This window comes from Varanus komodoensis, unplaced genomic scaffold (genome assembly GCF_004798865.1).
Source record: "Varanus komodoensis strain SLA01 unplaced genomic scaffold, ASM479886v1 scaffold21, whole genome shotgun sequence".
Lineage (NCBI taxonomy): Eukaryota > Metazoa > Chordata > Lepidosauria > Squamata > Varanidae > Varanus > Varanus komodoensis.
The window spans coordinates 6242039-6264245 of NW_025335589.1; the positions used below are offsets into that span (position 1 = coordinate 6242039).

General features: G+C 38.9%; 1 protein-coding gene across 4 annotated transcripts in view; it reads right to left on the bottom strand.

Annotated features, from left to right (window-relative positions):
* ZNF827 (zinc finger protein 827) overlaps nt 1-22207 on the bottom strand; it is a 135760-nt gene that overhangs the window by 91293 nt on the left and 22260 nt on the right. For 3 of the 4 annotated variants that reach the window (XR_006414826.1, XM_044430997.1, XM_044430999.1), the window contains exons 2-3: nt 11347-12357; nt 875-1047 (exon numbers count right to left, since the gene is read on the bottom strand). Coding sequence is in view for 3 of the 4 variants with exons in the window: in XM_044430997.1 (XP_044286932.1) it covers nt 875-1047; nt 11347-12357 (1184 nt within the window). In the remaining variant the exon portion in view is untranslated. The remainder of the gene's footprint in view (nt 1-874; nt 1048-11346; nt 12358-22207) is intronic. The other variant, XM_044430998.1, reaches the window with a different exon arrangement.

Below are 22207 nucleotides of genomic sequence, written 5' to 3' on the forward strand. Positions count from 1 at the left end.
CACTGTTACCTTCCCACCGAAGTGGTACCTTTTTATCTACTTGCATTTATATGCTTTCAAACTGCAAGGTTGGCAGGAGCTGGGACAAAGCAAGGGAGCTCACCCTGTCATGCAGATTCAAACTGTCAACCTTTCCTATCAACCAGTCCAGCAGTCTAAACCACTGAACTACCCGCAGTCCCCATATATGGGTAGTTACATGTAATAACTACACAGGAGGGTGGTACTGATAGGTGTATTAGCAATGATTTCTGACTCCTAATTGCTTAATAATAGCAGCACTAATTGTACCCATCCTCCCCGGCTAAATTATTGTGCTGTAATGAAGAAAGTTTGGAATTATGTGTGAAAGCACTATTAGCATCTTTCAATTCTAGTACTCAAAGCGAATTCCTGGGTTCAGAATTCTGTAATTCTCAGTGTACATCTTTTGCACACACTGGTAGATCTTAGTGTATCTCTTCTGCATACACTGGTGGAGCTCAAGAGTTTAGTAAGAAGAAAAGTAGATGCTGCAGGTCTGAGGTTTATCCACCCATAAACTAGACATATCCCTTCTGTTTTAGCAGAGAAGCCCACATCTTACAAAAGCCCACACTTCACAGGGGACTGCTGTCTGAAAAATGACACACCTTAGCTACATGCGTACAGTGCTTTGTATACAAAACAAATGGGCTCACTGGATGGTGGCCAAAAGTTGGCAAGTATTTGTTATATTAAGCAAGATGGTTATTCCTTTCAGTGTCCAAACTTGCTCAACAGAATGAATTCACAACCATGATGCTACTAATAATGAGAACTATGTTGGATTTTAAATCCCCAGCAACAGCCTTATGGACTACATTTCTTCACTGCCAGTATTCACTGACCTTACCTTCATGTGTGATTTGAGATTGTCCTTGCGTGCACAGCGAAATGGACACAAAGGGCACTGATGACTTTTTAAGCCAGTATGAATCACCATGTGTCGCTTCCAGTAGCTCTTCCTTTTTATAACCAGGCCACAAATTGGACACTGGAAAGGTTTACCCCCTTCTTCTTCTGAGGCTTGGAATAAGAAGCAACAAAAATAAAACAAAATAAAATAAAAAATATTTCATTAAGTTGTGCAGGGCTTTTCCTCATCTAAACATACAATATATATATATTTCAATGTCAGTATTTGTTCTGCAGAAACACCCTGTGGATATTTTTGTTCCATGCTTTTGTGCGATTTCTTTAGGTACCGAACTTTCAGACTTTAACTCTACAGTTCCCTGGAATGGGTTTCCAATGGGACTAATGCAAGTGATGCCAAAGATAACAGAAGAGTGTCCCAATGATACTATGGACAACCAGCAGAGGATGCTACTGTGCTTTACCTAGCCTTATAAATATCATCCTGCAGCTAATTTTCCTGCTCTTGACCTATGTAATATAAAGAAAGTGCTCAACTCATACCTTCTTTCATTTTAGTTACCGAACTATGCCAAGGAAATGAAAACGATTAAGTACACAGTAATCGCCATTCTTGAACAAAAGTCATGCTAGAATTATGAATGTGGCACACTCCAGTTTTAATACTGAGAGCTTTCCAAGTCCCTGCTGTTGGGCTGATTTCACTCTGGCTCAAGAAGACCACCACTGTCACTTCAGATACAAGGGCATCTTTGAGGTCGTTTCTTAGTTTCTCATTAACTCAACTCAATGTTTTGTCAGTGCGTTAAATCTGAGGGCTTAATTTTATCCAAAGGCAGCACAATATAGCTTTTGAGAATCTGTGTTCATTGTATTCATTTAAGTTGTTGTTTTTTTTAAACAGTGATTTCAGTACACTTGAAGAAAGCTGAATCTGGCATTGCTTACTCAAAGGAGACAGTCTTTCTGACATTTTCCCTATAAATTAGGGATGGGGAAGAAATTTGTTTTATTTGCATTTTAATGTGAACCAACCTAGTTCACATTTTTTGAACTACTGCATGAAACAGAATGCAATTATGCTTCAGTTTTCACACTTCTCTATTTTTTTTTCAATACCTTTCTCTGATACAGCAATGGAAAAACCACACACAAAATTGCATACCTTAGGAGAAATTTGGTCAAAAAACTGGATATAGTGGGGAAATTGCATACAAAAATTCATATGAGTTTCCATGCACCCTCTAATAAACACATTTAGAAACAGATGAGGAAACAGGATGAAACAAAGTTCTGCTTGAAAAAGGTCAAATGTTGTAGAAACTGAAACAGACATTATTTTCTTATTATATTTATATCCTGCCCTCTCTATTTCTGCTTTATGGATGCAGGTTGGAACTTTTGCAACCTGCATGGGTCTTTTCAATCTTATTCCATCAAGGGTCTTTTTGCCTGATGGAATAAGGCCTGCCAGAGGAGGACTCCTTCTGCTAAAAAAGTATTAGCACCTTCAGAGCCAAACTTAAATATTCTGTTCAGAATACAGAATCTACTAATTCTCATAGCTGGCCCTCTCACAACAGAGCACATCATCTCCTTTAGCTAAATTGTTTGGTCATAAAACTTTTAGTGATTTGCCTTCTAAATCAGATATTCGTTTTAGCAATGTCATTGCCACCAATGCTCACCCTTTTTAATCTTGAATCATTTTTGTATGGTTGTTTGTTTTTTGCATTTACTGCTATCTAGAGAGAAAAGTGGCTTTGAACATGTACAGAACAAATAAACCTCAAATCTTTTAGTAAACAGAATTCAAATATTAGCCCAACTAATGCCAAGCCATGATTTGTCATTATAAACTTGGGCACACCCAAGCCATGAGCTCATGCCTCCCCTTTCTTCCTACTGCACATATGAGGTAAAGACAAAGCTTCTGATCACTGTACATAACAAACAGCAGTTTCCCATTTCATCTAAACATAGGGAACTCTAGTTTCAACTATCCAGTCAGTTAACAAACCTTGGACGATCCTTGTTTGGTATCCTGGTTTGCTAATTAATTGTGGTTAGCGTAAAAGCAATTTTCCATTGTAGTTTGTTGCAAATCATGACTGGAAGTTGTATTTCTTCCCTGGCATAAAAAAGGACAGCCTGTGCCTGTCCAAAAGCTCACAGCTCCTTGTCCTTGTAATTAGAAACCATAATCTGTCACTGTGTCTAAAGTGGACCATGTGATTTCTAACCATACTTGTGCTCCAACACCTCACAAATTAAGCCAGTTCATGTATAACTGTAAACATTGGTTCAACATTATGAGGAAAGCTGCAAGTACTTCCACACCTTTCTTTCCTCTCCTGCTCTAGAATAACCTTGAGATCAGAAGCTTTAACTGCATTTTAGTGTGCTGTCTGAACCCTAAATTGTGTTCAATCTTAACTATGGCTAGTGTTAATCAGCCAGTTTCATAAACCACAGTTTGAAATTGGCTAGCTGTCCCCAACCATATTTAAGATTCACCATAATTTTTCAGGTTGAATTTCACAAGAAGCCATGATCATAAAAACAGAAGTGAAATCTTCTGAAGTCCTCCTCATATCTCTTTCAGAAAAGTATATGTGGGGGGGGGGTTCAGTTTCACTGCTACACCTTCATTCTCAAGGCATTAAACTATGATTTCACATTTATATCCAAACAAATTCATGAAGTGCTGCTTTTACAAATGTAACTGTCAACTTTGTTGAAACGAATGCTTCCAAGGCAAGCTTGTTGAAAATGCATCATTTTATGGGATAATTATTGGCTTACAATTTAGCCACTAAGAAGAGATGATTTTGCCCAATAAGTTGACACAATCAGCCATCTGACATTATACTGCAAATACCTACTCCTGTTATGAGAAAGTTTACAGTGTTACCGAGGAAACAGAAAATATTTTTGTGACTGCTGAAAGAATATCTGATTATTTTCAAAACTGCATAAAGCAGTGGCATATTTCTTGCAATATTTGGGAATTACTTTCAGAATATTATACTTCTCTGCCTAATATCTTCATCAGCTGCCTTCAGTCTGTAAGAAGTCAAATGCCAATACATCCTGTAACTGGGAATGCAGTGATTAAACCTCATGATCTTCTAATTTCCTCTGCATACTACCTTGTAAAGGACACAGTATGATTCATCTGACTTTGCTTGGGCACTATTAGAGGGATCATGTATGCTTGATCTTTTAAAATAAATTGATAAATAAATAATGCTGCATCCAAGTGTGCCACACTAAAGCAAGTGAGTATATAAATTCAGGAAGCAGATCTGCATATGTATCTTTATTTCTGCAACTCATGGAGGAGTCAACTGCTACAATATAAGGTCTTACCCCTTAATCATAGGAAATGCTGCTCAATGGACAAACTTGTTTGTAAAATTTCACACTTTCAAGTGTATTCTACCAGACATTGCCTATACAGGTTCAAGTGTATTTTCATATCCTTGAAGTTAGGCTTTTCAAGATGCTGAATTCTACATTTAATATGAAACATACTGCACAGCAGCACAATTTAAGCATACAAACAACTCCACTTATTAACTTAATAAATAAGTCACAGGCAGGAAAACACACAACAATTTTAAATGCCCATGCTTGGCTTTTCCACTTTGTGCATGACAGATTTCTTCCATCAATCATCAACAGAAACCAATACCAGATTTCTTCAAAAAATGGTAGAAAAGCAAGCTGTTCTCCTTGCCTCCTGTTTCATACTATTCCAGACATGTTTGGAACCCTCTTTCCTCTCTCTGTTCACTGGAACACCTTCTCTCTTTTTTTAAGCCTGTCACTGTCTGTAATTTGCTGCTTTTCTGAGGACATCCCTATCCTCAATACACCTCTATCTCCATTGCTAAATAATTCTTCCCTATGCATTCCCACTTCTGATAGGTGAATGTTTGATCTTTCCCTTCATGCCAGTCTTGTCTATTCACAATTCAATATTCTGAAGCTATTTAGAGTTAGGGACTGCAAGTATACTTCGTTTTACTCCACTCTGCAGTTATTGCACTTCCAGGCTGTGACCCTGTGTCCAGCACACACATTTATCAGAGCCATTATTCCAACAGGGGTCACTCATTTCATGTCTCGGTCTCATGTTTTGGTAATGTAATTATCACAATTCTGTTCTGTATTTCAAACTTTTTCATTATTTACGGTGTATTTGTTATGGTTTTCCGTGATCTTGTAATTGTTTTGGGGTGTTTTGACTGCTCCACCGATTGGCCACTCCTCCCTGGCTCTCCCTCTCCTCGGGCTTCCTTATTCCCTGACATACAACAGTATATATGCAAATTAGGCCAATTACTGTAATAGCCTTACAATGGCACCTAAGTGTTCAAGTGAGAGGAAGCTAGAAATGATTAAGCTTAGTGAGGAAGGTATGTGGAATACTGAGACAGGCTGAAAGCTAAGCTTCTTGTCCCAAACAGTCAGCCAACAGTATAACTATACCTGACCCGAGTTATTGCTATATTCGAATTACTGTGGTCGTCTGGAACTGAACCCACAATATCTGAGCCATGCCTGAATGTTGTTTCTATCTACTGTACAATGCCAAGCACGCATTACTGGTGCTAAATAAATGTGAAATAGTAACAGAAATAGCAGCAATAATAACAGTAGTTGATTAGTAGTGAATTTTCTAGTTGTTTGGATGGGATCAGTCCAGAATGCTAACTCTTCTAATATAAAGCTGTACACTAGAAGAGGTGTGATAGGGATGTCAAAAGCAAAACCCAGCTACTCAGTTTGCTTGCTTTTTTATTTTTTCTTATGTCACTTCAGTCAATCTTCATATTTACTCAGAAGTAAGTCCACTGTGTTCTACTATCTAGTACGTGCAGCAGTAGAGTGATTACAGAGTTCTGGTCATTCTCAGTTTCTTGTCTGTTGCTGGGCAAACCCAATTAAAAGAGGCACTTCACAAGTTGGATGTCATTGTAGTTCCTGCGTAAGATCATGGTAATTTGTGCTATTATACAGCCTAAGACTCCAATCACTTACTTGGGAGGAGGTTCTGTTGATGTTATTAGGACCTACTGCTGAATAAACATTCATTGGATCTGACTGTATTACTACAAATTGCTTTTTAAAGAACAGGGTTAATGGTTTTAGGCATATTATTTTAACCAGCCACTTAACAAAGTATATGAATGAGATTTGGTTTTCAGTTGCTGGAAAGGTAACTCATTGTATAGAAGCTGGCACCTCCTCTTCCTCTTCATCATGTTCCATTTCTGATTAAACACTAACTTCTTCATAAGCAAATACTGTAAATGCCAAATAAATTGAGTGTACTTGCCAGTAGAAGGCTCTAACCAACAGTTAGCTGGAGGGCAAGTGGTCTACAGCACAAATTCCACCCTGTATTTCAGTTCAACTATAAGAAACCATCAGAGTATCCAAAGCTATTAGATCACTTACCAGAAAGCGTGTGAAAGATTTATGTCTGTATATTTTCAGAAGTGACCCTACTGAAGTAACCACATCTATGATTCTGTAAACATGGCATTAGGGAAGCAAAATCAGACTTATTATGCAACTAACATTTAGAAAGAAGGTACATATTGGCAAAATGCTATTTTTTACTATAGTCTGGACTTGATTCACAGAGCAGAAAACCATTCAATAGCAGGATAAATTCCTTATTTGTGATGCCATCTCCCTCTTCAAAATGGTTGGTAAGACTTATTCCTACATTGTCTTCCACTCTTTCTTTCAGCCCCATGCAAGGTGGGTCATCTTTGAACTTCTTCCATCAATTAAGTAATAAAGCTTGCCCAAGAACATGTGAGAATTAACTGGATAGCTTTGCATGGTATAATTACTGATGTACTAGGTATACTTATGTAAATGTGCCATATACCCATTCCAAGAATGGGAAACCTGTGGTCTTCCAGATGTTGTTGGACTACAACTGTTAGCAGCCCCAGACAGCATAGTCATTCATCAAGGAATCCAACACAACTGTAGTCCAACAAAATCTGGAAGGCCATCAGTTCCTATTTTTGATTTACAATTTTGGCATAAAACAGTCTACAAACTCCCATTTCTCTACTCACATTCTTCAGATTTGGTCTTATTATCTTGGGCTGCTAACACAACTAACAACTTGGCTTAACTACATATGTTTAGCTACAGAGGAAAGGAGAAAGACTTCCACTGACAGATGAATCCTGGTAGGCAAATGGGGTACAACCACCCCATTATAATGGGGTATAACCACCCCAGTAGTATAAGCCCACTACACCTTTTTACAACAACATATTGGATATGCAGGGCTCTGACAATGTTCAAACATCTTAAAGTAACAGTCTGAGGTATCTCTAGTGCCACCCATACCAGTCACTTTTTCTACTCATTTCTGCACTACATAACTTTTTGTGTTACCACTGTGCCATATCTGTCAATGCAGATCATTGCTAACATAGTAATATCAACCCATGCTTTCTATGCCTAGTTTAATGTCTTTTCCATAGTCCTGAAAGCAGTGGGACAGGAAACACGAGTCACAAATGTTTCTTTGCTTGCTGATCTTGCTGTCTATGGGATAGAAAGAGCAGCTCTCAGACTGTAAGTCTAAGTACTAATGGTGATGAAAGACACTAATTCATCACATAATAGAGAACACAGTGGCCACTTTTTCGCTGTCCATGCAGTGTATGAGAAATGCTACCAATATATTTCTTGAGGAAAATCACATTTATCTTATTGGCAATGGGACAGGAACTCATGCTTATACGAGCAAAAGGCTTTCAAAAATAGCATGTAAAATTTCATAAAATGAAAAAAATCATGCTCATTATCCCATAAAACTATATGGGAAAAGAAGCAAAGGTATGTGTGAGATTTATTTTCATAGAAAATATACCCAAGCTCAGTTACTTACAATTTACTTCCACTGAAAAGATATATAACAGTGACCTGTTTCTGCAAGCAGCAAGTCCTTGCAGTAGATCAATGCCGTAGAGCCCCAGGCACTTCAGAACCAGCCCCCTCCTTCTAAAAACAAAACAAAACACCCCCCCCACAAGCTAACAGGTTCTTATTTATCTCATTATCACGTAGCCAATTATTTCCAAGATGAATAGGGAAGCAAAGGAGTCCAACTAAGTTCTGGGATATTTCCAAAGAAATGCAGAGTATTTTTAAATTTTAAATTAGATTTAATTTTCCTCTAGAGCTTTGTAAGTGAACTGTTAGGACATGGCAAATTCTGTAGACCTATACACATGTTTCCTATTGTGTATTAAAGATGGTACAAGTAGACATAGGATTTTGGATGGCATGAAGCCCCTTTGTGGGCTACAAACATGAAGGGCCAGTGGGGCTGCAATTTAGCCTTCTCTCTGATATCACACAACTTCTCTAGTTTTCAGCTCCACCATCCATTCAAACATATAGGCAGTAGACACAGGACCCGGAGGAGTTTGCTCTTTCACGTGATTAGAGAACAGCTATCAATTTGCACAAAAATGAATGGGTTCCCTTGGAAGGGTAACAACTGTTCCAACTGTCGATGCCATGTTAGTGGTTCACAGAGGCCTTCTTCTAGCAAACTATTTGCTTGTCCCTCCATTTTGGCTTGTGACTCGTTACAACTGTTTTTTTTTTTTTTTTAATTTATTATATTTAGCCCACTTTTCTAGCCAGGGACAAATGAACCACCTTACAGGATAAAAACCATAAAACACAGGTATTAAGTACTCATCATATGTATATTATGGATGGTATTAAGTGGGCATAGTGGAAGATCAAATCTCACTGCTTGGTGCTACACTATATTACTTTCACACATACCCTCTGCAAGGTTGGAAGTGGAAATCTGTGGCAATCTACATTCAGTGTTTCCTTTGAGCATTGATACTTGTTAATTTTGAAGAAGAGTTATCATTACTAGGAAATTCAGTGTAACAGAGCCAACATATTAGCTGCCGCTACTGTGTGTGCTGAAGACCATTCCTCTTGTGCAAGCTGTCCAGTTCACTGAAGAAATTAATTCTGATACCAATTGCTTAAGTCTCTTTCTTTTCCACAAAGTACCTTTAGGCTGAACAATGTTTGTTTCAAAAAAATTCATGAGGATGTTAAATTATTTAAATGTTAATAATTTTGAATCATACCAATATTTTTGTGGAAGCAAAAAGATGAAGTTCCTAAGCAATAGAACAAATTAGAATTCACATGTGTTTCTATGTTTCATCTTCTGTTTTTCAGTGAATGTCTGCTGTTTGCTAACAGTATTCCCTTTCGGCAAAAGACAGAATGCTGTCCCTTCAGACTGGAGTAGCAAATAACAAATCTAATGATAAATAGTTTCTAAGGAGGATAATTTAGGAATAGTCATCTCTTCATTTTCTTCTATACAGTGACTAGAGATAGACAAATCTGTCAGTTCGGATTTCCCTCAATTTCTCATTCTTCCAATCTTAAGTTTGGTTGCCTTCTACTTTAAGGATTTCTCTAGTCATAAGTTCATAACTTTAAAAAAAAAACCCTAACACATTTTTGCAAGGTTTTTGTAATATAATGCTTATTTGAACATTGTTTTCTCTAATACAAGAGAACATTTATATACATTTTTGACTGCAGCACTCCATTGCAAAATTCAGAAAAGTACAAATTTCAAAGGATAAGCATTTTGACTTGCATAGTAGTTTGAAAGAACAAAATTAAAATGTGAACGTAATGAATTTCTCCACCATCACTGAATTAGTGACATAGTCAACCACATTTGCAACAGCTGAGTATGAACTCCATTTCCCTTGTGGCAGCTGCAGGTAATCTATCTTCAAAGGTAGAAGACAGCAAAGGACATGGGGTGTAACCCCAGGTATTGCCAACAAACTTTAACCCAATCCAGAATTCATATTGTTAACACATGGGTTTTGAAGGCATGAGACTAGGCCCGCTATTTCTATTCCAAACAACCTTGAATGTAAGTGAGACACCACTTACACAATCTGAAGTGTAAGTGGTGTCTCAAATGCACATCTGCAGGCTTTTTCCTGCAGCTGAGGACCTTGCCTTTCGGCTAGTATACACAGATTCTAAACAGCTAAAAAAGATAAGGGAGTATCATGTGGTGTTCGGGCAACTGGAATTCTAAACATGCTCAGAAATTTGCATGTGGGGTTGCAAAGGAAAATAGCGAAAGTGAAACAAGTGAAAGTAGCCTTTGTTGAGGAAGCAGGCCAGGTGCTACCTATTGGATTATAATTCAGATGGTAAGAGGAGTTGTTTGATAGGGTTGGCATATGACTTGGATAGCTGGGTTTTGTCAAATTCTAGGCATACCACATGCTGTTTGTTTAAGTTATCATTTGACTGGAATTCTTAGCTTTCATTCTTTGAAGAAGAAAAAGTAAGTCTCTAACACTTGTGGATTCAGTGCTATAAGGAAAAATGTAAAAATAGTAATGAATTGTTCAGCAAAAAGCCAGCATGTTTCCACTTCTATTATCCTGACCAATCAGGCTAGAGGATGGACATCAATGAAATAACTGATGTGCAAGCAAAGCAATAATAATCAGCCTGGAACTAAAGGCAGGAATGGGAATTCTCAAATTTAGTTTGAGATCTACCATGGTCCCCAAAATCTGTTGGGACAGCAGCAGGGAGTGAAATGCTGGTTTGGGCATAATAGCAATTTATGGTTTGTTTAACTCATGAGTTGTAGGGACCATGCAGAAGTACAGAAGCACACAACCTCTTGTCTGTTTGCCGCTTCCTCTTTGCATTTGGTTTCCCAAACAGTGCAAGGATGCCCCATCCAAAGTGCAAGTACAACATTCAAACCCAGAACTCTGAGAAGCTGAAGGCAAACAATTCAGAGTTTGAAACCATTGTGTCTTGTTAGGTTAAAACTCTGGGTTGTTTGCCCTTCAACAATGGTTCCAGTTAGAGATGTCACTAGAAACGAGGCATCCCTGGACTCCTTATGAAATTCAATGCAGAGTGGAAGCAGGAACTGCACAGGAGGCAGCATACTAACTCATTTCTGCACTGCCCTGACAATGCAATGTTTAAACAAGCCATGAATTGCTGTTACATGTAAACTGGATCATAGAGTTAATTTTCAATCTCTGATTACCCCCAGAGTCCCAAGTCTGTTCCCTAAGCTGCCATAAGGGCTTCCTAACAAGAATTTTTTGATATTCCCCTGTTAAAAATGCCTTATATGGAAAAATGCTAAATTTGATGTGGGTAATTCATTCAGAATACAGAAAGCACCGTACTAAACAACCATTTCCTTTCAAACACAGGGAAGGTCTAGGCTACAGTTTATTACATAGAGTACTTCCCTGCCTTCTGCTTAATTGTGTTTTCTCAATACATCAAAATAACCAAGAGAGGAAGATGGGTAAACGTGATCAAAATCTAGAGCAAAATAACAGCTCATACCTGAATTAGTGGTTTTAGCAGCTCTTCCTTTAGGGGCTGGGAGTAACAATAATTCCAAGGACTGTGGTGGAGTTAGTTTCTCTTGCTTCATGTCTGAGAGCTGCAGGGGATCCTCTGCAACCAGAGACTTTTTCTTCTCAGCCAAAAGACTGCCTGCAGCTCTTGCAGCAACCTCCTTGAGTAGAGCTGCAGAAGAAGTCATTGAGGCGAGAGAAAGGAAAGAACTAGCTGGCGGTGGGTGGTCCTGCCCAGGAGTCATGCTTCTTTCACTGACTTTCTTTGATAACGCAGCTAAGGTGGAGCTTGCAGACTGAGAACTAAATGGAGAAGAAAAGGTTTCAAACCTTATTGGATCTTCAGTTCGAGAAAGCGACTTGTCCTGAAGGACTGCATTGGCTGCAGCTTTCAATTTTAGAATGGCTGAATCTGGAGACAAGCCGCAAGGTGGCGTTGAGTTGGGTAACCACTTGCCTTGATTCCAAATAAACCGGTTGTTAGCGCCATATTGGTTATTTTGTTCCTGTTTTTCAGCCAGCTTTCTAGCAAGGACACTTAGCTGCTGAGCATGATGCGTAGGTGCAGAAAAGGAGATATTTGAGCCAAGATTTACAGGGGACTCAACCCTGCCGTTCACTGTGATACTAGTGTCTACCTTGAGAGAACCAGCCTCCAGCAGACGTCTCAGGTTACTACTCAGTGGCTTATTTGTGCCAGGAGTATCATCTTCACACGCAGAAGACACAACTGGGGAAAGGTGTTCTTTATTCTGTAACACATCCCTTACAGCCTCATTCTCAACAGCTCCCAGTTCCAGTGTGTTGCTGCTAGGAGTCACACTCCCCAAGGAAGTATCTGGAGATGTGGACTGTTCTTGGATCCTATCCTCAAAGGATAATTTGAAGTTTTCCTGAATTTCTCCATAAGATGCTTCTGACGGTGTTTCTGAAGAGTTTCCAAACCAGTGCTCTTCCTCGCTAAGTTCACCTTCACCGTCTTCTTGTCTAGTACCATCTGTGGAGAACCAAAGGAAATCACTTTCATCTAAAATTCTGGCCAAGTTATACATGCAGTGGTAAACGGCTGAGGCCAATTGGCTCAACTTTATCATATCATGTTAGCTTGGTATAACTTTAGAAAGAGATAAAGTTATACAACAATATAACTAGGAAAGGAAAACTGTAACCTGAAATAAGGACACAGAGAATGCTTTAGGGCTTTAATGTACAAGAGTTATACACTTGATCTGTAAACACAACAAATCTATTTGCACCAAGTGTCTGTCACAGCTGGCCATTTACTTGGTGATATTATTTAAATCAGCAAAGCCAATGGGACTCGGATATTGACAGTACAGTGTACATCTGATTAAATATTGGAATGTTTTTAGAAGAGTCATGAGGCATTAAAGTAACTAACATAAGTAATTATCCTATGCGAGCCAGCTTGGTATAGTGGCTGGAGGTCTGAACAGACACTGAGGTCTAGTTTCTAGCTCCCATTTAGCTCTAAAGCTCACTTAGTTCCTTTGGGCCAGGCACTGACTCTTAAGTCTAGCTTGCCTCAAACAGTTGTAGTTGTAGGAATAAAATGGAGGAGAACCCTGTAAGCTCTCCTGGACACTTTGCAAGAAGAAAGGCAGCATATAGATATGATGTAATAATGATTATGAAAACTGGGCAAGACATTTCTTAAACAAAATAATTAATAAAATATTATATTATCTATTTATTGTATTTCTTTGTTGCTTTTTTGAGCCTACCCAAAGTGGCTGACAAAAAATTCAAAACGTAAAAGACATCTTATCATGGAAATATAGTAAAACATTAAAAAACATGTAAAATCTAAAAAATTTAAAAGATAAGTTGAAAAGATGTGTTCTAAGCCCTTTTCTTGAATGCAGAGAGGGTAGGGGCCTGTCACAACTCCAAAAGGAGTGTATTGCAGTGCCTGGGGACAACATGGAAGAATGCTCCAAAGAGCCATGCGTTGTATTAGGTGCCACCCTTCTGAATGCACTCTGGTACTCTTCAACAGGGCTAGCCTACACAGGCAGAGTGAGGCTGCTATCGCAGGTGGCAGATGCTAGGGAGGTGAAGCTGCAGCAAGGTGTTGGAGAAGAGAGCCATGGCTGTAATGCAGCCTGCCCTACACCTACCTAAGCAAGCATGCAGCCCTGAGATGGAGGATGCTATGCCCTCACCATCATTAAGATAATGTTTCAATTGTCAGTTCCATTAGCTTCTATATATAAAATGGGAGGGGGTGACATATTGTTCTTCACCTCAGGGAGTAAAATGTCTAATCTGGAAGACTGGACTATTTTTCCAAAGTAGTGTCTGGAAAAATTGGAAGATCATCCAACACAATATTCTGTCTTGCACAAGTGCACTTTTATGGATATTTGGAAGGCGTTTCCAGAAGTTTTAAGCAACTCAGTCCTGGATAACATCACATATAGGTAAAGTCTTAATACATATAACTATTTTTAAACAGCTATATTTTATGCTTAGGTTGAAAGAAAATGGATTAATCTTTTCTCTCTATTGAAATAGGTTCTTCTTTTCCACTTATCTAAAAACAAAAATGCCAGCTGGTTTCTCCAGGGATCAGAACCGGAACAGCTCTTTCACAAGATTGAATTCTAAAGGAAAAAGTTAACATGAAGAGCACTTTCAATAGAATTGTAATTTTTTCAATTGAAAACTGTTTGCTTCCTTAACCACATTTTCTCATCACTGGCAGTTCCAACATACCTTCTTTCTCCTGAGATCTGACTGGCAGTGTTTAAAGGGCAGTGACCCTGGATTGCTCTTGTTCACAATAGGCATTCAGAAAGACACAGATATGACCAAAGAATTTTTTGTGCATCAGACTGGCCAATCAAAATGTAGTCAAGAACAATAGTGATGTTAAAATGAAATGGATGCTATTCCTTTCTGCCAGAGATCTTTCTTAGCATGATTGCTTCGAGAAGTGAATGTTCCATGGCATCAAGGTAGTTACAGAGATACATGAATCACGAAACCATTTGGTGGCTAGGGTGGGGGCAGAGAACTAATCACATGGATGTTGGGACTATACAGTAAACAAAGTGACTAAAAAATGACTCTAGTGAGGTTAATAGCCAAACTTCCAATTATTTGATGAGAGATACAAGCAAACAGAATTATTCCTTGAGCTCATATTCATGTCCATCAGGCACATGGAAACACTCAACAATTTCTGAATAAATTAAACTTTTCCTCTGAGTAAAAGACAAAACGAAATAATAAATATGAGCATTTTCACATGATCTTAACAGTAATTAGCTATTATGAGGATTAGGGTTAGGATTAAGGTGAAGTGTTTTGCAGTGGAGAGAGAGTTTGCTTTCAGCATTCATGCTCTTCTACAGAAATTTGCATCCCTTTTTTCAATAGAATCTTATTTTGGTAATGGGTTTGTTTAGCATTCTCTGAAGCCCCCAAATCTGCGGAAACCTCTTAACTTGAAATCATAATACATGAACAGTATGGTCCTATGCAGTGGAGTGTTGATTAATACTGTTCTTGGGAGTTGAGTTTAGAGCTCAATTACATGAAGGGGTAAGGATTTGCTTCCAAAGCTGCTCCCAATGTTATCTGCTCCCATCCCATTCCATCCTTCACTGAGTCTCTCTCAACATGCCAAAAGGGACTTCGTGGATGAGTCAGGTCTTCCATGGTCAAGGGGCAAGATTTGGAAAGGTAACCTCTGTGAGCCAGATTGGGACTTTTAGCAGGAAAGATCAGGTCCACAGGCTGGGGGTCTGATGTTCCTACTATTCATACTTAAATATACCTCAATCAGTATATGAAATCAAATGGTCTTACATTTTCCTAGCTTTGTCCAGGACTTGCAACCAGGTATGGTAAAAATAGTTCAGGATACCATCTAGAATAAATAAAGTTTTAGTCCTATGCACATTTACTCCGCAGTAAGTCCCATGGGGCACACCACATAAATACACATAAAATTGAGCTATAAGGAAGAATTACCCCCGATTGTTGTGGGATGTGTTTAGCTTAAGGTCTAAGCAAACCAGCATCTTAACCTTGTAAATAGATTCTCAGACTTCAAAATATGGGCAATCTCTATTTCTTTCATTGCCTTTGCTTGCTTCTTGAGCTTTTCCTCCTGGGCTGGAGTGATCTCTTTATGTAACTGCACAGTGATGTAAATCAGCTGCCTGATACCAGCTTGATTGTTTGGAATGTGAGAACTTAAAAGTGTTATATCCAATGGTGGCTTCACACCAGATGAAACACTTCTGGTCACACAAGACAGGGCTCTGATTTCTTCCAGACAGCCCCAACACAGTTTGCCTGAAAAGCTGATCCTGATGGTTGGGGGACCCCCTGGAATAGCATGGGATATGACACAGAGGGCAACAGCATGTGAAGGGGGGTCTGCAAAAACGGAATTCTTCATCTTGCAGAGCATAACTGCATTGTGCTAGTGAAAACCTGCCACTACATACTTAGCAAGCTATGAGAAATGAAGTTGCCTCAAAAAATAAGTATGGCTTCTACCACCTGTCTTTTGGAACAAAGATGAAGCAGCTGACTTTATTTGTTCCTAATACTCTTGTCATGTCATGACACATTCATGGGATGATGATTGAGATTCTCTCCCACCCCATTTTCATTAAAATCTTTACTAATCTAACATGTGTCATAATATGAAGAGTTTCCATATAGCCTGATCCTGGCTAATCTTGGAGGTTAGTCAGGACAGGTTAGAATCTGGATGGGTGAGCTCAGTGATTCTATCAACTGATCAGAGAGCTTCAGCTATGGGCGGTATAAAATATGAAATATTAATAGATGCAGACACAGGTTATACATCTTTTTTCATATCGAATCTTAAACTCTCGGCTCATAAAATGCAAGAATGGCTAACACAGATTCAGTTTCTGCAACAGAACAGATTTGTTTAGTAATATTTCAAGTGCCTGAACCAATCAGCTCCAAGCTTTTCTGTTTGCAACTGCAGGATCATAGTGATAGTAAGTCATTAAATAAAAGGTTGATACTTTCCACAGTGTAGTGTTCATGACTACAAAGTCCCTCTGTCTAATCTAGCACCAGAAGTACTCTGAAGCCAGTGGGCACTGGGTTTGCGCATTGGGGGGAGGGGGTTGTCAGGCCCCAGAAAGTAAGTCTCTGTGAACAAGGCCTGGGCAGAAAGAAGGGAAGCGCCATAGCTCAGTAGTACACAGGGCCAGCACCACCAATAAACAGAGTGAGGCAGCAACCTAAAGCAGTAGATTTGGGGTGTTATACAAGGACAGGACATTGCATGCTATTTAATTTGCAATTACTGCATTTTTACCTCCAGGAATGGAAAGAAATGCCTGTGGTATTTTTGCATCAGGTGCCGAAATAACTTGACCAGACATGGGTACTATGCACTTTGACTGTGTATGTGTGGGAGCACCATCTGCTGCTCTGTTTCAGGGAGCAAAATGTTCTGGGCTGGCACAGCACGTACTTTGCATGCACAAGGTCCTAGGCCAGTCCTTTCCATCTTAACTTTTTAAATGATCAAGTAGCTAGTGATGGAAAAGACATCTGCTTGAGACCCTGGGGAACAGCTACCCATCAAAGCAGGCAATACTGGGCTATCTAGACCAATGGTATAAAGTAGCCTTGTGGGAGGAACAATGTCACATCTCTCTTCCCAATTACCCATATATTCTATCCTGACGCTTGCAGAGGGTAATAGAATGAGTAAATATTGTTTATTTAAAACAAGTTCCAAGGCTTATGGTAAGAAAGAACAGACTGCTGAACAAAATAGTAACAAAAATAGACTGCTGAACTTTGAGCTAAGAGTCCATTCAACTTCATACTCATGGTAATCAAAAAGTAGTCATTCTCCAGTTTAATCCATTCAATGGCCTGTCCTAAATTTTAAAGCCTAAACCTAATCTGGCCTCAATCTCAATACTGCTGCTTCTCCTGAGGGAAGCAAAAAGCCTCCTCATCATCATCTTGTTGGGCCCTCAGAGTAGGCACAAGAATACTTCAGTTAGCTAATAATTTTGAGCTTTGAAGAATATAATGGCCTTTTTATTTTTTTAAGGCCACTCAGATTAAAACATCAATGCACTTTGATGCAAGCAACAATTTTTTAGTGCAGCTACTCATTTAAACCTGCCAAGGTCGCCAAGGCAACCAGATTGCAGTCTCTCTTCCAGGGGAGAAGGAAGGTGCAGAGAGCACTGACTTGTAAGAAGAGTGCATAAGCATGTTCCTTCATACACAAGCAGTTCTCACTAAAGTCAAAGAATTATTGTACAATATCCAAGAAAGTCCCAGTTAAAAAACACGATGAGGAAGCCTATCACTTTTTAATGCATCTGGAGAAAAACAGAGGGCTAGTTTGGTTTGCTGACTTGAACCATCTGGAGTAACTGATACTGCAGGTGCTTTCGTGTGTGCCTATTTTTGCAAACGGCATATTGTACATAGTACACATGAACATAGAAAGTTAGCTTATGCAGAGTCAGACCATCCAACCCAGTATTTTCAGCTGACTGGCTGCTGCTCTCCAAGTTTCAATAGCGATTTTTCACAACCTAGTAGTAGCTCAAATCTTACAATTGGCTAAGTTTTGTTGAACCGGTATATGCAGAGGTTTTACCACAGAGCTCTGAGCCCCCCATTGGGCCCATGTCCATTCCTACCATTAGGCAGAATGAAGCAATTGCCTCAAGTGGCAAGATGCTGCAAGGCTGTAGCAAGGTGCTGAAAGAGAGCTGTATGCCAAGAGCCCTGCACCATACCCTCCTGGCTTCAGCTGCAATGGGGGATGTGGCTTCCTTGCCAGTGTTGAGGAAACAGTTTGGCTATCTTGGACACATGGAAGAGGGGAGGACACCACCACTGTGTTTTCACCTCAGGAAGCAACATGTCTTAGGCTGGCCCAGTACAGGCAGTCCCCAGGTTATGAACAAGTTCTGTCCCTGAGAAAACAGAAAATCATGTTTAAGTCAAATTTCTGTATGTCAGGTCATGTACAGTCAGCCCCCCACATGTGTGGGGGTTTAAGGACACAGGGTGAAAAGTGAAAAAACTGCAACTCTCTCTACCTGCCCCCTCCCCTGCATCCAAACTCACCAGTGCCTCCTCTTTGCAGCAAGGAAACGCCTGAGAGATTCCCCTCTCCAGATGGGCAGGGCAGGAAGGCCTGCTTTGGAGGCCTCCCTCTCTCTCCTTTTGCTTCCTCTCTTTCTATGGTGATGCTTTGAAGGCACCTTCCATTTTCTCCCTCTCTATGCTGATGATAATTTCCTGCAGTATTTTTTTTAAATTAATAGGCAGTATGGCAATTTGAACATTAAGTATGGGCTGTTCTTAACTCGGATGTTCATAACCCAGTGACTACTTGTATGGGCCTGCAGTGTCTTGATGCATGGACCAGGGATGATAAAAATCAATGATTTTAATAACAACAACAACAACAATTAGATTTTCTCATTTAAATTGGATTTTTAAAATAAAATACTTTTTGAGGAAAAATTATCTAAAGATAGTTTTTTATTTAAGAAATATTATAGTCCAAAGGTTAATCATCATGAAATAAGGATTAGTTTTTAATTATGTAGCCTGAGGCTGTATATTCATGCAATGTTTAAATTTTTCGGTAAATGAATTCCATTAATCCATTCACAATGTCATGCTCTTCCAGAAGTTTCTATAAAACTATTGGGCAATTTTTCTACCTAGAAGATATTATCACAGATGCTTAGTGTTACAGTTCTCAAAACTGTGAATTTGTGTCTACAAAGATCAAGTGCCTCTACTTCACAGCAACTATGTTATAAAATAAACATACAGAGTCAAGATAAAGACCTTAATCCCACTGTTCCTTTGCAAATCTAGATACACAGAATCAACCCCTTACCTCTTAAGTGCTAAGTTTCAAAAAATTCAATGAATAGAGGAAGTCTGTTGGGAATGGAATATATCTGCACAAGAAGCTAAGTGTGAGGAGGGAGGGGTATGCAATAAAAATGAAAGTGAAACCTTTTTGGCAGAATACTCCACAAGGTTTTGGATCTTTTTGGGTATAGCCTGAGGTTTATCATATTATCTTTTTCCTGGAGGAGAAAACATATAATGGGGGCAGGCCATAAGAAACCCAATTTGGTAATATTTTCATGAGGTTCCTCTACCTATGGGTAAGGCAGGCAGGCATGCAAATTATGTCAAAAACCATGATTTAAATCTAGTCTTACTGACTAGTGATTTAAATAGTGATTTATATCAAATATACCCTGGCATGGACAGTCCTGCAATGTAACAGGATGTAATTCCCAGTTCTGTAATTTAGTATGAGGAAATAAATTTCAAGGGCACCTCATAAGTCACCAACCAAGAAAAGACCAACTACTTGTTGTTTCTTCATTTATCCTTCTGAAAGGAATCCCTTTTTATGTGGCATATATACCACTATCCCCTTAAGGAACTATAACGAACCTTTACATATCCAACGTATTATTGGCAACAACAAGAACAAAAGCTTTCTAAGACTGTTAGATGAACCAATTACCTGCTTTTCAGAATTTTGTCTTTCATAGATGGCTTTTGTCTGTATATTATCAATACCTATTATAAGACATTGCCAAAACAACTGTTTTAAATTATCAAGACAGCATTAAATTACCAGGACAACCTCATTACAATTACATTGCCTTATTAAAAAGAATGATAAAAATAAATCTGTACCTTTGCATTAGAAAGTTTACTCATAAGAAATTTATTTACAGATACCAGAAGCATGCTGCTGTTTCATACACATACAAGTGACAGGGAGAAGAATTTTATATCCCTGCTATGCATGGTGACTACTCTTCATGGTCTAATGCTGGTGCACTGTAGTTGTAAGCGTTTATTTCATCTGGAACTGAGTCAACAGCACCACACCACTATAGTTCAAGGAAAAAGATGTACAGTACTTCCAGAGCAACCTTAGAAACAACACTGTTCCCACCAAACACAAAGCTGCAAACTTCTGCTATGCGTACAAGGCAACAAGGGATGCACGGTGGTGGCAATCCCATGACATATAACAAGTCAAAACATAATCCATAAACAATGCAGGCCAAGCAGTCAGAAAGAAATCCATTCTGCCCATCAGTGCAGGTAGGAGGACAGTGTGGAAAATCCACGAGTAACCAAGGACAAAATACAGAAGCAAATCCACAACCAGAAATGTAATTTGATTCTGTGCGAAAAAAGCAATGCAAAATGGAAGAATTAGTTTGAATCTCAACATAGAGACTGACCTTTCAAAGGCATAACCTACCCTATTGGACTATTTCTGGCAACAATACATTCAAACAGAAAAAGAACTAGGAATCTCCATGTGCCCTGGCCAAAACTTTGCAAAGATACATGAGACATGAGTGTTTGGTCAACAGCTCCAACGGTGAAGAATCAACAGTGGTGGTTTGATGATGAATTTGCCCTCCTTTTTTTACATATCACATGATACTATTTTTTCTTGTATGGCAGAATAATGATATGTTTGCCTCTTGAATAATACAGAGTTAAGTTGGTATACTCCTCAAGGCAGAAGAGGAAGTAGGAAATACACTGTTGCCATATATATCTGAGTGCTCTACTCACCTTTCTCTTTTATTGAGAACTTAATGAGGCTGGCTAAAGTAAGGTCTACTCTTGATGTCTTTTTGTTTTCCATGGCAGCTGGGCAGTTGTCAATTGTGCAATACACTTCCTTTGCTTGAAGTGCCCTACCACCAATAGTCCCCCTGATCATGCAACTGGTTCATGTAGAAAACAGAATCATATCTCTTAGACCTCCTCCTGCCATTGCTGATAAACCACCCAGTTTCACTCACTTCATCACCTCCACATGTTTGACAAAGATCTGAAGTAGGAGCCAGCTGTACTTGCATATGTGTTTTGCTCTAGCAGCAAAAGTAGGTTTAGGCGTGATCTTTTCCTGGCTGGTCAGTATAACTCAAGAATTCCTTGGCATGTGTAAAATCGCCTCCATTTGCACTAATTATCTACATGAAATTGCCTACAGTGGGGCAAGGGTACAGAAAATACTATGAAGCAGCCAAACACTGCAGAACTTTTTTGGTGTAAGCAGAACTGCATGAATATTAAGAAATGGGCTATTTTCATAATTCATAAGAAAAAGAAATGGGCTATTTTCCTCACTGGTAGAATGACTAGAATCTATATACTTTGGTTTTTACTCCACAATTTATAAACACAGAGTTTATATCTGCTTTATGGATGGGCAGTAAAACAGGAGTACAATGCATCTTAAGTTCAATGATCTGACTATTTGAACTAAATTAATATTAATCTCCCTCTGCCACCCACCCACTTACACAACACACACACAAACACACAAAATATACTTTTTTAAGGTTTGTCTGTGAGAAGCAAAATAGTTTCTTGTTGTTGTAATCCAGGTAAGAAAGTCAGTTACAATTTTAATCCCCACTCAAATATTTTAAAAGTTAAATTTCTTTGGAAAGTATTATTTTTCAGATTTTACAAATAATTTACTACCATATTATTATTTCTTATCATCTTTGGTTAGACACCAATGAAAAGTGCCAACACCATTCTAATTCTATCTTAAAGGGTGGTCTTATGCAAAATTCCAGAGAATTACCTCCAAAATCATTCCACTTATTATGAAATGTACAAAACCAGTATGGCTATCAGCTTTGTGTAGGACAGGCAAAGAATACTGAGAAACTATTTATCGCCCTGCAATGGTAGATTCAAAGGCATCAAACCTCATAGAAGCCAACATCCAGTCTATAACATCTTATTATGGTCTGCAATCT